Below are 16,326 nucleotides of genomic sequence, written 5' to 3'. Positions count from 1 at the left end.
GTTACTTTCATTTTGTAACCAAAGAGAACATCTACGAATCACACTGTGCGGTATAAAAATATTCTGGTGCAATAAAATATCACACTTTTGTACTTAAGCGACCTAAACTTGGTTGTTCTGCGATAAAACAACCTATTAAACTTCCGCACTGCTCTTCACAGTCTAGAAATTACGAATCCTACTATGCTGAGGTATTTTAATATACATGAGTTGAGCCTTTGCAATTGGTGGGCTACTAAGCGACGTCAGCGGAAACTAATTAGTATTCAGCAAACAGTCCTTCGCCATTGGAACGCTACGACGCAAACTCAGGATGGACTACTTAATATTCATGAGCTAGTCTTCCTCATAGTAGAATTTGCAATTGTTCGTCGGGTACTATGGGGCGTCACCCGAGTTTATAGAGAGGCTCGTAACTGTCACATGGATGCCACCAAAACTTAACAAATTAGATAATTAGACAACATGTTTACATTCAGTGTTAGTCTTGAAATCTTTTCCGATAAATGCAGGTTGTCGGGAAGAGACGCCACGGTCAGTTTGATCGATTACTAGAGTCTGGTTCAATGTAAACTGAACTGATTCAGTGTTTAGATGCTTGAACAGGTTTCATTGTGAAGGGTGAAGAAAATATAAACTAATTAAATAAACACTATACGAGTTTTCTATTTCAATCCTCAAAAACAGTTAAGAATAAAACGCAGATTATAGAAAATACAGAACATTACTGGAATCTATAGATCTATCGATGACTGATTGTTCACACATATGTAAACATTATTCATGCAATTATAAAAACGCACTAATAATTACCATAAATATCGACCAATTGTGTCTGGAAATTAATAGCAATATGTTTAAGGTAAACAATTTTTTCCACTATGAGTCGTTAGGTTACAATGTTAGCCTACATTGCAATCAAAAGATTTATGGTTTAATAGCAGAAAAATTGTACACTTCACCTCTGATTCCCCGGATACCGTCACTCTCCAGGAGACTTCGTTTATTTCGAGATTTTCCTGGATTGTATTAGATGTAGCAGACAGTCCAGTGTGAACAATGTGCTCCGCTGTGTGTGTGTATGTGTGTGTGCGTGCGCGCAGTACAGCCTACGCCCAGCCCCACACGACACACAGTACCGCCCCGGCAGCCCAATCACCAATCCTACTATGGCAAAGGCTGAGCTTATGAATATTAAGTAGATCCTGGTGACGTTGCTCGGTAGCTCCTTTAGTGCCTGAGAGGCTAATCAACCAAGAACACAGCCAATCACAAGGCTTTGTCCCACCCCCAATAACACAACAACCAATGGGATTAGTAGGCACCGCCAGAATACAGCTCCTCGTACTGTTATCATTTTTTAAATTGCAAAACCTGATAAAAGATTTTTTTATGATTACATAACTGCTGTCCTTGTAATTCTTTTGCAGTTTTTCCAAGAAGTTAACAATTGAAACATCTCTCCTCATGTGTAGCTATATAATGTAGTTTAGTTGATTTAGAAACTATAACGTTATTTTTGAAAGATATTGTTTTTATTTAGGCTACAGTAATTTAAATATTCATTGTTTACGTTTATAACTGTAAACTAGGTTACAATTGTAGAGTTTTTGTATTGATTTAAGAGATGTTTAAGTCCCTATATGCCTTACTTCCAGAAAGAAAGAGATCATATAAAGTCGAAATCGAAAAAAATGTTGACTTGGTCTATTTGCAGGGTATTTTTTTTAAGCGTGTGCTATCTTTTAACATTCCTGCCTGGTAAATTTTAAACATAGGCCTATTTTTTATATATTAGGCTGGCCCATGTAAAAAAAAAAAAAATAATAATAATAATAATAAAATAATAATAATGATTGTATATTTTATTTTTTAATGTTATACTTTATTTTGGTGTAAATATCTAATTTTGGTGTAAACAAAAATATGTATAGCCTATATTTTTTACATACACAAAATGTATTTATTTAGTATATTCCGGTGAGTTTTGAAAACATTCAAGTAATCCTGCAACCCTTAGTGTTTGAATCACATCAGCCCTGGGTATACTCAAAGACTATAGAATAACATTAAAGTGACTTTCGTATACTTCGTTTTTTTTTTTTTTTTTTTTTTTTATGCGTACGCTAGTGTACGCACACAGTCGAACACACAGCCTTGGAAAGTATACTTCATTTGACTAGTACGCATACACAGGCGTTCGACGCATGCACAGTTTTGAACAATCTCTCGCCACGAGTTGTAAACATCTTTGTATTCTTTCATGCAAGAGTTGTACAAGTACTTTCTAACCTTTTCGCACAATCTCTCATCTATGTAGGCCTCTACTTTTGCTGTAGCTTGCATGCGTTCCGGTCTGTTCTGTTTATGCAGTTTTTCTTCGACTACCTTGTGAATCGACAGCCCCAGGGCACGGTTGCCACCTTGTGGATAAACTAATTACTGCAAAAAAATTAAAAACACATGTACAAAGTACTCTTCTGATAACGAAATTCGCGTCATGCGCACTGTACACTGACCCTCGCATACCCGTAAAAAGTGAAGTATACTTTGGGCTTAAGTAGGCTATTTCATTAGACAGTTTAACTTTTGTAAATATATAGGATTGTCTTTTTAAATTTTAGTGAGTATATTGACCAGGCTTTTTTATTAATTTTTTCTACTGCTGCTTATGTGACCAGCTTAGGGGTTGTAGTATCCAAGGAGAGAGTATTACATTGTGTTTCCCCAAGGGACCTTTAGGGCAGAACAAATGAACACACAATAATCGTCTAATGTAAGAACACTAAAACTGTTTAAAGCATCCTAATAATAATAGTAACTATATATAGAGAGAGAGAGAGAGAGAGAGAGCTGGATAGTAATGGATTACATGTAATCTGGATTATGTAATCAGATTCCAAAAATCAAGTACTTGTAATTACAGCAAGCTACTTTTTAAAATACATGTAATCAGACTACAGTTACTTTTTTATGGATTACATGATTACATATTATTTACACAATGACAGTACGTTGTTCACAATTAACTGATTCTCCTAAATTTTCATTTTTTTAACGTTTATATTTTTTTCATAATAAACCTGCCGCTTATATACGTTCGTGATTCTTCGAGTTTTTCCGGTGGTGAGGGGGAAATATAGATAAAATATAGATGAATATATATGAAATATAGATGAGATATATATGAAATAATAATAATATAATAATAATAATAATAATATAGATGAAATATAGATGAAATATTTGATGTAGCAGTGATATTGCTGTGAATTTTATGTTTTTTTTTTAATATTTGTTTTTGTAATGTTGCTGTTTTCTAAATTTACTTAATTTTAAGTAAATATGTTTTAAAATCATAAGATGTGATTTTGTTTTATTCAGTGTTACTATCAGCAAACACTAACAGGTAGCCTACATTAGCGTTAGTATTTTGAAGTATTAACTGTCCATACATTGCACTTCAAAAAGGATCTGTTGAGGCTCTTGTTGGTGAATAGAATATATTTTTTGGAATATATTTTTTCTTTGTATCTGTCAAAATAGTACAAGATTATCCTACAATATATGTGACATCAAATAAGGGTTAGCACAAAAGTAATCTAAATGTAATCCAAAAGTAGTCAGATTACGTTACCAAAAATGTGTAATCTAAGAGATTATATTACTGATTACAAATTTTGTCATGTAATTTGTAATCAGTAACTGATTACAATTTATAAGTAATCTACCCAGCTCTCTCTCTCTCTCTCTCTCTCTCTCTCTATCTATATATTAAATTCTGTTATTCAGTCAAGAAATAATAACTTGTCTAAACATTAAAAAATACAAAACATTTTGGGCACAAGTCAAGTCAGTGTGTAAAATTCGAGCCTTCTGTTAATTTATTCTTTATAGTTAGGTTATTGGTTGTTTACGTCCTAATGTCAGTGCGAATGCAATATTCATCTACTAAACATTCATAATAGAATTGCGCGTTCATGGAAATGAAAACTTATGGCCGTTATCGTTCTGTTTGTGTTTATTCTAACCGCGTGCTTGTCTGTCACTTTAAATGCTCTAGCTCGTTACAGCGTTACATCGATTCTGGTTGGTTGTCAATTGTTTTTATCGTTCATCTGCTGGATAAAATCGTTTTGAAAATGATTCCAACGATATCGTTTCTCTATGTCGTTATAGCTGTGGTGTGAACTTTGCTATTCTTAATACTGAAAAGATTTTTTTTTATATATATATCTTTATCGTTATCTTTATAGTTATCGTCCTCGGTGTGAACGGGCCTATACATTATTACAAACTACAGTCACGAAGATGTATTTGATAATGGACTACAAATCCTACGCGCCCCCGTTTCCAGGAAGTAATTCCCGTTGCTATGCAAACTTGCTGTCGAGTGAGACAGGAGACGAATGCTTACACACCGAATATCACATTGTTTAGGCTGAAAAGGTAGGAAAATAATAAAATTGTAAGATACAATGCACATAGTATGACATTTAAACAATTTACTGAATTCATTAAGTTTGCCGTTTTCTCTAAAACTGTTAACATTTATTTCAGGGTAGGCAAAACAAAGGTTACAAATGTCGAGTGAAGCATCGCTAATGAAGAGACCTGGCACAGCTCGCTCCACTGTGACTGAGTTCAGTGGATCTGGTGTATTAAACCCCACACCTGCTGCTGACCCCGAGCCCTCTGACCTGATGATGGATCAACGGTGTCTTTTACCAGAAAAGTTGGTAGGCTCTCAATGTTGAGGCTAAACATTAAACGTTTCATGTAAATTGGGCGATACATGTAAAAACGTTATAGGCTATTATGTTACTGGCTATTATGTTTATAGGTTAAATGTCCTTTTTTTCCAGAAAATCCTGTCTGGATCAGACAATTTACAAGAAGTGAAGTCACTAGAGATGTGTGTTGACACCCGACAGGTCACTCTAGACAACTTTGGTGAGATTTTATTTGTTAAAATATAAATTTGATTTATTCATTTAGAAAATGTAGCCTATTTATTCTTTAAATAGCTAATTAATGTATCTATTTTTGCATTATGCTGGTATTAAGAATTTGGGGGTGCCAAATTTTTACTTGTCATTCATGTCATTGTAAAAAATAGTAATGGTCCAAATGTGAATGGGGTGTAGTTTGGATTGATATGGCTGAATGAGCAATGAAAACATTACCTTCAAATCTGGTGAACGTTTGTCCTCTTTTTTGTCCACTTATCTCACAGGAATCTACTTGCCCAAACTTACACAGCTGAAAATGAACAACAGTTTGATCTCATCTGTGCGGTAAGACCTCCATTTCCCTACGTAAGGCATTTAACATCCTTCTGCATCCTCCCTCTCTTCCACATACCTCTTCCTTTAAGGGACAAATTTTGCTCCCTTAAATTGATTTTACAGTGCAGTTTTACAGTTTTACCTTTATAAAATAAATAATGTTTTACGTAAAAGAAAAATGTTCAATAGAGGAATGCAAGGATGGTAAAAATGAAGTGATACTTTTAAATATTAAAGTAAAACCACCAGTAGGTGGTGGTAAGTCACTGTCTTTATGAGTGAGTCATCGAGTCATTCATTCATTCATTCATTCATTCATTCATTCAGTAACAAAGCAAGTGGCTGTATTTATGGGCAAATTCCATTTGGAAGTGAGCATCCCTATGCCCTACTCACTCCGAAGGGCAGAGTCCATGAAGTGGGGACTTTAAAGGGAGCAGGGTACTTGTGTGTCCCAATGAAGCTGTTTGGAATGCACTTTGGGAAGGGAGCAATTAAAGACCATGTAATTTCCTCATTAGCTTCACATGGAATGTTACCACGACAAAGCTAGGCGGCGACAACAGGAATTTCTTATTATTGCTGTTAATGTTATTTATACGAATGAATGTACATTTATAATGAAGCTATGTATTATGTGTTTTCTTGATCTGCTCTTAAACATAAAGCATTAAACACATTTCTTACCTATAAACTTTTTTAAACTTAATATGAAAAGCATGATGAAAATGTGTGTAATATATCACAACAAAACAAAACAACTTGTATTATTCTGTTTGTACGTTAACTCCAACTCTCCCGCCATATCTAGATTTTAAATAAATCGTGAGGATTCGCCACCCTGGGTCACATGACCATAAATGCTTAAATTACTTTCTTGAAGTGACCATTGCATGTTCCCTTCGTTAACAGACTTTTGTGGAAGGGCCCTTCATGAAGGGATTCAGTTGTTCACTTTCATTTGGAACACCTCTACAACTGACGTCCCCTTTCCAAAGTGCCCTTCAAGGGTGCAAATACACCATTTGGAATTCACCCTATGAATGAGTCTTTGAATCATTGACTCTCACGATTTGTTCAAAGCCACAGACTTGTTCACAAAACGCCGCTGTGTGTGTTCTGCTGTGGCTTTTTGTTGCAAAATAGAGCAGACAATACTGTGTTTAAAATGTACATCACTTAAAGGGGACCTATAATGCCCCTTTTCACAAGATGTAATATAAGTCTTTGGTGTCCCCAGAATGTGTCTATGAAGTTTCAGCTCAAAATACCCCACAGATCATTTATTATAGCCTGTCAAATTTGCCCCTATTTGGGTGTGAGCAAAAACACACCTTTTTGTGTGTGTCCCTTTAAATTCAAATGAGCTGCTGCTCCCGGCCCGCTTTCCAGAAGAGGGCGGAGCTTTAACAGCTCATGCTTCGGTTGCTCAACAACAACAAAACTGGAGAATCTCACGCAGCCAAAATGACGATTGTTAGTAACGGTGTTCAGCCTTACATTGTTCAAACCGGAGTCGGACACTGATGGAGAGACTCAGGAAGAAGTTACAACTTTTATAATGCATCTGGACGTTTCTGAATGGTTAGTGGATACATTTATATAGTTGCTGTGGAGTTGATTCAACTCATCGACTAGCATGTGCCATCATGTTAATCTTTAGTGCAAATCCAGCGTTGAATTGACCTTTGTTTGTGAAGCAGTCCGGTGTAAAATGACGGCGTGGTAACAACACTCTTCTACAACAACTTCTTCTTCTCTAAAGCAGCCCAACATGGCCTCACCCCCTTTTTTGCATGTTCGAGTTTTTGGAAATTTTGGGGTTCGTTGTAGTCCCTACCAGCCGTTTGTTATAGTCCTTAAAAAGCGATTTCTGTAAAAGAAAATATCTCCCTTTGCAGTGAACTTTGAGCGTCGTAACTTTGCAGATGTTGTTTATGCTCAAACAGCAACATTACACACTAACTAAAGTTAAAAAAGAGAAATCATAATCAACCTCCCCTTTAAAAACAAGAACTCACATGGGGTATTTTTTTTATTGAAGAGAGTTTGAGTCTTAATCAATCTTTATGCACAGTCTGTGTCTATATTTATATTTGTAAGTGCTAAATCCCCACTTTTACAAAGGTACATTGTTGAGAATGGCAATAATGAAGTGCAATTTGATAAGGCAACATACTCTGCACACAACCTAACATATGCACACTGCTTGTGTGGATGCAGTCAGTTTTGACTGCAGAAGATGAGGTAATTTGATTGGATGTCATGGATTTGACCTTTTACGGCATTTTGCCTGTTAGAAATACATGCTTGGTTTTCATTTTATTTTAAGGTGAATAAGAATTAAATGAATGGCAAAACTCAGCATTTTGTTTGCGTTCCCCCTCTGTCACCTCATGTACCCCAGTTTGGGAACCAAAAATGAAATATGTAAATGTAAATGTCATCATTTACTCATTTTCACTCGTTCTAAACCCTGAATGACTTTCTTCCACGGAAGACAACAGAAGATATTTTGCCAGAATATTAACTCTGCTCTTTGCTATTAATGTGTACTTTTCATCTACAATGAAAGTTGGGGTCTTGGATGTCAAGCTTCCAAATGATATGTGCCAACATGGATAGGTTGTGTTACGTGCCCTCATCTTCAAAAACCATCTACAAACATAAGAATAAACAAACATTTTAAAGAAAGCACAACGGACTACATTAAACTTCACAGAAGATAAACATGCAATTAATTCTTGAAATATAATAATGTAGTTAGAGGGAGTGAATCAGGGAATGCTGCTGCTGGAGAGAAGGGCAATGATCGCTTATTATTCTCAGTATTTCCTCAGGGATCTCGGAACCAGCCTTTCCCACCTGCAGGTCTTATGGCTGGCTCGATGCGGTCTGACCTGACCTGGAGGGAATTTCTGCTCTTTCTTCCTTAAAGGTATCAAACACCATTTAAGAGTAAAGGGTTAGAGACTGAATTGATTAAACTCTTTTTTGGAAGGCACAGTAAAAGGTATTTGTTTTTCTAATGTGAAAGTATTTTGATCTTATTAAGCCATCTTATTATAGTATTTAGTATTAAATAATATAAAATGTTTATTTCTTTGAAATAAAAGTAAAAGAGTCACCTAATAAATCGATTATGTATGTATTATGTTTTCCTTAGGAGCTGTATGTGGCATATAACAGCATATCAGACCTGAGTCCGGTCAGTATGCTGGAACACCTGGAGCTGTTGGACCTGGAGGGGAATGATGTTGATGATCTGGCTCAGTTGTGGTATTTAGGCTGTTGTGGGAAGATCAGAATGCTTTCACTGGAAGGAAACCCTGTGTGCACCTGCCCCAGTCCAGGCATGTCAGAGGTACATGAAGAGTTTAGACCAGATTATAAGCCGTCTGTTTAATAGAGAATGAGAGAGATGAGACTCAGCTTCTCTCTGTGGTTGACTAGACTAAATGTCCTGACAGATGATGATGTCTCCATATAGTCCATTAAATCAGAATCAATTCTTTTTAACCACTTGATGTAATGCTGCCCCACCCCATCCATTATAGAAATGACACAATAATATGTTTGATATTAGAGACCCGTAATGGACAAGGGCAGTGATTGATGTAAATATTGGTGCTGGTACATTGCAACATTTTGGTCCTTAGTTTTTTATCTAATATTTATATTTTATTTTATCTTTTTTATTTAATATTTAATTTATTTCACGCATATCAACACTTTTATTTAGACTGAGTTCCCCTTTCAATTTGAGTTGCTTTCAATTTTCGGATACTTTTCTTCTTTTGTAATTCGTCATGACTTACAAAACTGGGGCAAGTGTTCAGTGAACAAACTGCTTTGAATATTCATGAAGTGGTAAATGAACAGTGCCCTCATTTGCTTTCTTTCTGTCTTTCACTCACTTCCTTTACCGCGGATGAAAACAGGCCTTTGCATTTCCTTTCACTGCAACAAGTGATATATAACTGGTATATATCTATGTACACTACTATACAAAAGTTTGGGGTCTTTTGAAGAAAGACATTAATACTTTTATTCAGCAAGTAGTCAAGGACATTAAATTGATCAAAAGTGACAGTAAATACTTTTACAGTGTTAAAAAAGATTTCTATATCAAATAAATGTTGTTCTTTTGAATGTTCTATTAATCAATAAATCCTTAAAATAAGTATTATGGTTTCCACAAAAATATTAAAGACGACCTATTATGCTTTTTTTTTTTTTTTTTTTTTTACATTTTCAACTTTATTGTTTAATGTTGCTATTTGAACAATAAAAAATGTCATCAAAGTTACAAAGCATAAAGCCACTCCAAAGGGAGTTATTCTCTATATCAGTAAGCATTGTTTCTGAACTCCCTAAAACATCTCGATTGAGTTTTCTACTGAGAATGTACCGCCCAAGGCATACGCAAAATAAAGGGGTGAGGCCTGGTTGAGTTGCGTTAGTGTGTTGAAACTTCCGGTTATGGTAAAGGGAGTGACATTTCCCCTACACCGCCAGTTCCTTTAGAACTAAGGCAAAACACTCATGAAACTCATGGACTCAGAACATGACAATGAAACTATTAAACTAAACAAGACATGATTAAAACAAGGATCAATTAGGACAAGGATCTGGAAATAGACTTGACCATAGGGGCTGGTAGAAGGGAACACCAAGGCAGAGATGATGGAGGGAGGAGGCGACAGAGGGAGTAGCCAGAGGATGACCCAGAGCAGAGCCAGGACAAAAGCCTACAGCAAAACTAATGGAGGGAGGAGCCAAGACGCCAGGAGCCCGACCGACTGAGTTGCGACTGGAGAAGTCGAGATAAAAGGAGACCCAGAACCGGGAATACAAAGACCCAGAAGGCCTGGAGTGCCAAGACGGATCCGCAGACGTGTGTGACCAAGGTGGAGATGTGGGCTTGGCAGTTCCGCCATTGTCCTCAGTCAGTGCGACAGAGAACAATGACAGAACCAGAGAGAAGGAGGAGCGACGACAGACCAAGGTGGAGCCAGAGGGACGAGGGAGCCCGGTGGAGCCTGAGGGATGACAGACCATGGTAGACTGAGGGAGCATTGAGCCAAGGAGAAGCCGATGGGTTGGAGGGCTGAGGTGGAGTCCGGGGCTCAGAAGCTTGAGGTGGAGCTGAAAGATCGTCAACACCAAGGCAGGAGCTGACGACTGTGAAGCCCAGTGTGGATCTGAGCAGCTGGGAGGAACCACTGAAGGAGCTGAGGGGCTGAAGGGAGTCAGTGAAGGTAAGGCCAAGGAACTGGATGGCTTAGGAAGAGGAGGAGGGAGAGGGAGGTTGGGCGGGACCATCCGCGATAAAGGAGACTAGGAGCTGGGCAGAACCAATGGTGACGAAGGAAACTCGGAGCTGGGCAGAGACAATGGCGACGAACACGACTTGGAGTTGGGCAGAGTCAATGGCAACAAAGATGACCTGGAGCTGGTCTGATTCAATGACCACGAAGGCGACTTGGGATTGGGCTAAACCAGAAGAGACAAAGACGATTTGGAACTGGGTTGAACCAGCAGAGACGAAGACGGCTTGGCACTGGACAGGACCAGCGGAGACTGTAGACCATGAAACATTACATCATCCAGCTCATCAAATAATACCTCAGAGGGCAGGGATCCAATCCATCCCATTGAACTCCACTAATATTCCCTCAATGACCTGATCAGACTCCGCAATGGGCTTGGGCTCCAGGATGAAATTGGCCTCTGGAAAAATGCTCTGGCTCTTGTGTCACGGCAGGATCAGGCTCTGAGTCTGCGGTGGGCTCTGGCTTGTGATCTGTAGCAAGCATGGCTGAAGGCTAGCTGGGATCTGGTTCTGGTGTTGAGTCAGGGCTGGCGATGTCCTCATCAATGGGGCAGACGGTGAACAGTGAGTCACGCTGAGCCAGCACCCACTCCACATAGGCAGCGAAGCTCCCTCTTCCATGGTCAGGCGTGCCTTGGACCTCTCATTGAGGCTGGTGTGTAAAAAAGATGCAGACTGAGCGATCCAGGTAATGGTTGAGGCACGCCAGAACTAAGAAGTCCTTTGTGTGATCCTCGAGGGAGCCCCCTGCTTGAGCAGTAGGAGGCAAACTGTAGCTATATCCATGCTTTTCTTTCTCTTTTGCTGCTTTAATCTTCTCTAGGTTCGTCATTCTGTAACTGGTGCGTGTGGCAAATCCAATAAAGAGAGATGCGTGGCGCAGAATGATGATGAAAAATGAGATTTAATGAACAAAGAAAGTGGTAACACACTACACACTACCTTAAACTTAAACGACTAAAACAGAACTGATGAAATTGACGGCTTAAAGGTGCTGTATGTAATATTTTTGACTGTATTAAAGCAAAAAAAAAAAAAAAAAAAATTAAATGTTTGCAGGGATTCAGGAAACATGCTACAATCATATACTTGTTTCTCGTTGCTTGTCCTCAATCTGGCAACCAGCATGAGTGTTGAGTCTGAGGAGGAGGGGGCGGGAGAAACAACCCTCTCTAATATTTTGAATTTGGACTGCAGTACCCATTTCAACCACTAGTTGTCAATATTACATACTGCAGAATACACAGAGGATGGCAATCAACATGGAACAGGTGTGCAACTAATCAGAAACCATGGTAACAAACTACAAACTAGAACTCAGGCAAAACAGTGAGGGTAAACCATGACAAAGAACCTAAACAGAAATTAATGAACAAAACAAGACATGATAAAGGAACTGAACATGACATAACTGTGACAAGATATGCAGTAAAATATGTGAAGAAAATGTTTTTTGAACATTCAAGCATGAAAACCTATTCTAGTAGACCCCAAAAACAAAATCAAGACTTTGCAAAAGGGATTAGTATGGCCTTTTTAAGCAGCACAACTGTTTTCAACATTTATAATAAGAAGAAATAAGTTGCCACCATAATGTGGCTGTTAGCATGTTGCTATGCAGTTCCTAGGATTTTCTGAGTGGTTACAGTGTTTCAGCTAGAACAACACAATACACACTTGTATTAGAGATAGATTTATCACATTTGGTTTGTGTTGTTTGATGAACAGTTATTAGACTACAGCTACAGGTCTGCGGTCCGTGAGCTGATCCCTCAGTTGAGTGTCCTCGATGACGTACCTGTTGAAGAGGACAAACCTCAATGCTGTAGAACTTCACTGCAGGATTGGACTCTTCTGAAAGAATCAATCAAAGATAGTTCAGTTAATGACAGCCTGGAGCACACAAATACAGATACAGGTAAAGACTAGCAGTAACTGCCAAGACTGTCTTAAGACTGTTTCAGCAGCACTTGATATCTTTAAGAATGTTTCGCTCCATCAGAAGAGAGATCTGTCAGTGTGTGCGGCATCAGACCTGCTTCAGCCCGGCCTCTTGATCTGAGAATCTCCTCCAAGAGTCTCTCCAGCAGTCCAGGCAGTGCCAGACCTTTCACTTCCTGCACCAGGCCAAGAACAGGGTTGACCGACTCCGACATCGCCATCTTGAAACACAGGGCCAGTGACCTAACAAACGGTAAAACACCTGCACTGAACCTGATAGAGCCTCATTTTATATTCCTACATGACGCATTATTTTGACACATAGAGCTGCACGATTAATCTTAATAAAATCCAAATAGCTATATGGCTTAGTGTGGTTATCATTCTCAAAGGGCTCATATCCTAAAAGTTTCAAAACTCTGCTCTCTTTTGTCACATCATTGTCTTTATTTTTCATATTGCCTGCACATAATTTTGCTGGCTTCCCCGGCAGATCACACTATAAATAAACGCGTAATCGCTTACTTTAATGCCCTCCGTGTTTACTTCCGTATGACAGCGCGCTGTGTGTTGGCAAGTCTGTGATTTTCCCACAGAATTCGGTTACTTTTTCACTGTTGCCGCGGGTTGTTTTGCAACTCCGTGGGTTGAAGCGACCGCACTAACGTGATATTGAACCCCCGGAACACGATTTTTACTGGGATACCCCACGGAATACGATTGGGCTAGTTTTAGACTAGTTTTGAGAAGCAATTGAGTGGATTTTGTGGTAAAAACCTGGCAACCTGTGAACATAGCCCATGAGAGTATGCTGCAGTTCCAATTTTCACCACAGATTTACTCCGAGGCCGGCTGCCCCACTTATTATCATGAATACATGCCTGCCGAATCCTTGTGCTACATTTTAATATATCCTGCTCACTTTACGCCTTAAAGTAGTTTAGAAAATCTGGAAAATAATTGTTGCAGAATGCTAAACACATTTATAATTTATTATTAATTAAGTGTATACAGAGGTCTATGTTTGAATGAATATTTTAGTGGGGCTCTGCCCCACCTGCCCATACAGATGAGTTGCGGCTGGACGTGATGATGATGTTTATAGGCTGTAATCACAATATTATGTATAATATCACATATTTACTGGTTTCTGCTACATGTTAGAAAGTGATACGTGAAAGGTGACGTTTTCACAGGTTTTGTTCTCTGTGGGAATCCACTACAGGCTGTTCGAGCACAAAGACAGAAAATAAAGGTGAATCTGATCATACTGATTCATATACTGTACATAAAGCATGAGTGGCAATATAATTAGATATTAAAGACCCATGAAAACATTTTTTTCCCATCTGCTCAGCTCCAAAACTCTCATTCTCAAACCCGACCCAGCACACGGCTCAGCAGTTACGTTCCTGAACACACATATGACTATGAAGAGTCAAGCAGTGAGGACCGCAGCAATGTTTTTGCTGAGCTCAGAAGCAGGCGAATTGAGCACAAGAAGTACTGAAACTCCTCTAACACACAAACACACTTTACTTCCTGTTACAATGTGATATAATGGACACTGTGCTTTGACTTCCGACAGACATCTGTTGGCTATTGAGAAGGACCGGCAGCCGCAGGTGATGAAAATCCACCACAGTGATGATGAGTGTGATGATGAAGGCAACCACAGTCATAGTTTCAGCAGTGATGACGTCACTAAAGACAGAAACACAAGCTCCCCTGATTCATCCTTTCAATCTCCCTCACCAGGTAAGTCACTTTATTCCTCTCATATACATATTATAAATTATCCTTATGTGTCTCGTCAGGTTTTTTATCTTGTGCCTCTTTCTGACAGAATCTCCAGAGATGTTGAGATTAACCTCTTCTTCAGACTGCTCCATGTCTCCCTCACCTCCGCCTAACTCAGCAGCTCCCCCTGCCGGCCGGAGGATAATGCAGATCCGCACTAGGAGACTCAGACCTCATTATGCTGATATCAGTAAACCAGAGGAGACTCCTGGGACTGTTCTCAGAAACTTGTGTCCCCAGAGTATTATGACTGTATCATCTCAGACTGAAATATTTCACAAACCTCATAGACCCTTTGTTAGTCCTGCGGTCTCCCCTCTTGGAGCGCAAGGGTATATTCCCACCATTCCTGTTTAAATTCATATTTATGTGAACTATAATTTTAACAAATGCATTTCTGACTACAATATATTCTCCCAATTTAGGTCAGAGGATACTGGAAATCATCAATACTCGGACATCCAGCACAAACCAATAACACTCTCTGAGAAACTGACACCCAGACGTCCACAAACAGCCAGAGCTGTACTGCAGAGGCTTCCAGACCAAAACCGAAGAAACGCCCATCTGGAATGATGGACTGTGGGTCAGATTAGGTCATACGTCTTCTCACTTCAGGTTTACAGGGTTTCAGAACCACTGTAAAGTCTGCTGAAGTTGTCACTTACATTGCTGAATCATTAGGGGGCGCCATCTCCATTATGATAAATGCTTGTTTTTCTCTGCTTTAGTTTAGATGTATTCCATTACAGGAGAGAGTCTTGGTCCAGATATTATGTGAACACTAATACAGAGAAATAATACTCTAAGTGTCCCATTGAGACATTATATTTGACGTTAATGTCAAATGACTCATGCTTCAAAACTGTTTTCCTGTCATAGATCTCCAGCAGCGCAGCATCCCTATCTGTCAGATTCTTGACATGTCTGGTCTTGCAGGTACAGTGTGTGCAGACGCAGGTGCAAGACTGTTACTCCACATGTCTCTGAAATATTTTCCACAGATGACAAGTCAGATAACAGAGTGTTCTGAGAAGCCACATATAATTAATCTGTCGATAATTTCTACAGGGTCCAAGCATTTGGGCAGTATTTAGGTTTTTTAGTATTTTTAACAATGTACAGTACATCCAGATATATATCTCAATGATAAAATAACAAAATACAATACACATAAAACGACTAAAATACAGTAAGAAATTTTGTTGGAGGGTTACAGTTGAACATCAAATACTGTTTGTTAATAAAGGCGAATGGAGAAGGAAAAACAATCATTCTTTTTCAATAAAATTTTTTTTAATGGGTTTTTAACAATATATTTCATGTATGTCCTTGTGGAACGTTATTAACAACTGATATTTACAAATTATATAATGTGGAATGTCATTATATATAATAAGAAAGAACTGTTAAAAAGTTTGGTCAGTACATTTTTTTTAAATGAATACTTTTCTTCAGCAAAGATGCATTAAATTTATCGAAATTAACAGTAAAGAGATTTATTATCTTACAAAAGATTTGAATTTCAAATAAATTCTTTGAAAAAACATACGATACCACAAAAAAATATTGATTTCAGATTTCTGAAGGATCATGTGACTGAAGACTGGAGAAATTATGCTGAAAAGGCTGCTGTAAAATAAGTCATTTTGTAAAATTATACATTATATATATATATTCAGATATTTGATTGGTAATTTTTTCAGTTTCTCTAAGGAATCTCAAGTCTTGAGGGGCCTTGAGTCTTTGTTTCCATACCAGTCCAGAATAGTAAAACAAAACGTGCCAGTTTTTATTTTCAGTGAATATACCCACAGTAAACAACAAATACTACAATACTAGTTGTTACATTTACAATTATTTCGACTAAATAAACAATTGTAGGGTGGGAAATAAAACCAATTAGTGGCTTAGTGTTTCCCCTTTAAAATAAACTATGGCAACACGCGTGACACCGATATC

At 38.2% G+C, this 16,326-nt stretch overlaps 2 protein-coding genes across 3 annotated transcripts in view; one reads left to right on the top strand and one right to left on the bottom strand.

Annotated features, from left to right (window-relative positions):
* hrasa (HRas proto-oncogene, GTPase a) overlaps positions 1–1,133 on the bottom strand; it is a 32,157-nt gene extending 31,024 nt beyond the window's left edge. For both annotated transcript variants that reach the window (XM_051884407.1, XM_051884406.1), the window contains exon 1: positions 963–1,133. The gene's annotated coding sequence lies outside the window, so the exon portion shown is untranslated. The remainder of the gene's footprint in view (positions 1–962) is intronic.
* Positions 1,134–4,263: 3,130 nt separating this feature from the next.
* On the top strand, positions 4,264–15,635 carry lrrc56 (leucine rich repeat containing 56). The gene is given in 14 exon segments (XM_051884405.1): positions 4,264–4,449; positions 4,561–4,739; positions 4,866–4,953; positions 5,237–5,297; positions 8,129–8,186; positions 8,188–8,226; positions 8,455–8,652; positions 12,352–12,541; positions 12,626–12,817; positions 13,761–13,819; positions 13,922–14,067; positions 14,153–14,322; positions 14,411–14,696; positions 14,790–15,635. Coding segments are annotated over 13 exon segments (1,794 nt in total). The 5' UTR covers positions 4,264–4,449; positions 4,561–4,583; the 3' UTR covers positions 14,941–15,635.
* Positions 15,636–16,326: the final 691 nt, after the last annotated feature.

Source organism: Ctenopharyngodon idella, chromosome 24 (assembly GCF_019924925.1).
Source record: "Ctenopharyngodon idella isolate HZGC_01 chromosome 24, HZGC01, whole genome shotgun sequence".
Classification (NCBI taxonomy): domain Eukaryota; kingdom Metazoa; phylum Chordata; class Actinopteri; order Cypriniformes; family Xenocyprididae; genus Ctenopharyngodon; species Ctenopharyngodon idella.
This window is presented reverse-complemented; position numbering and strand designations above follow the sequence as displayed.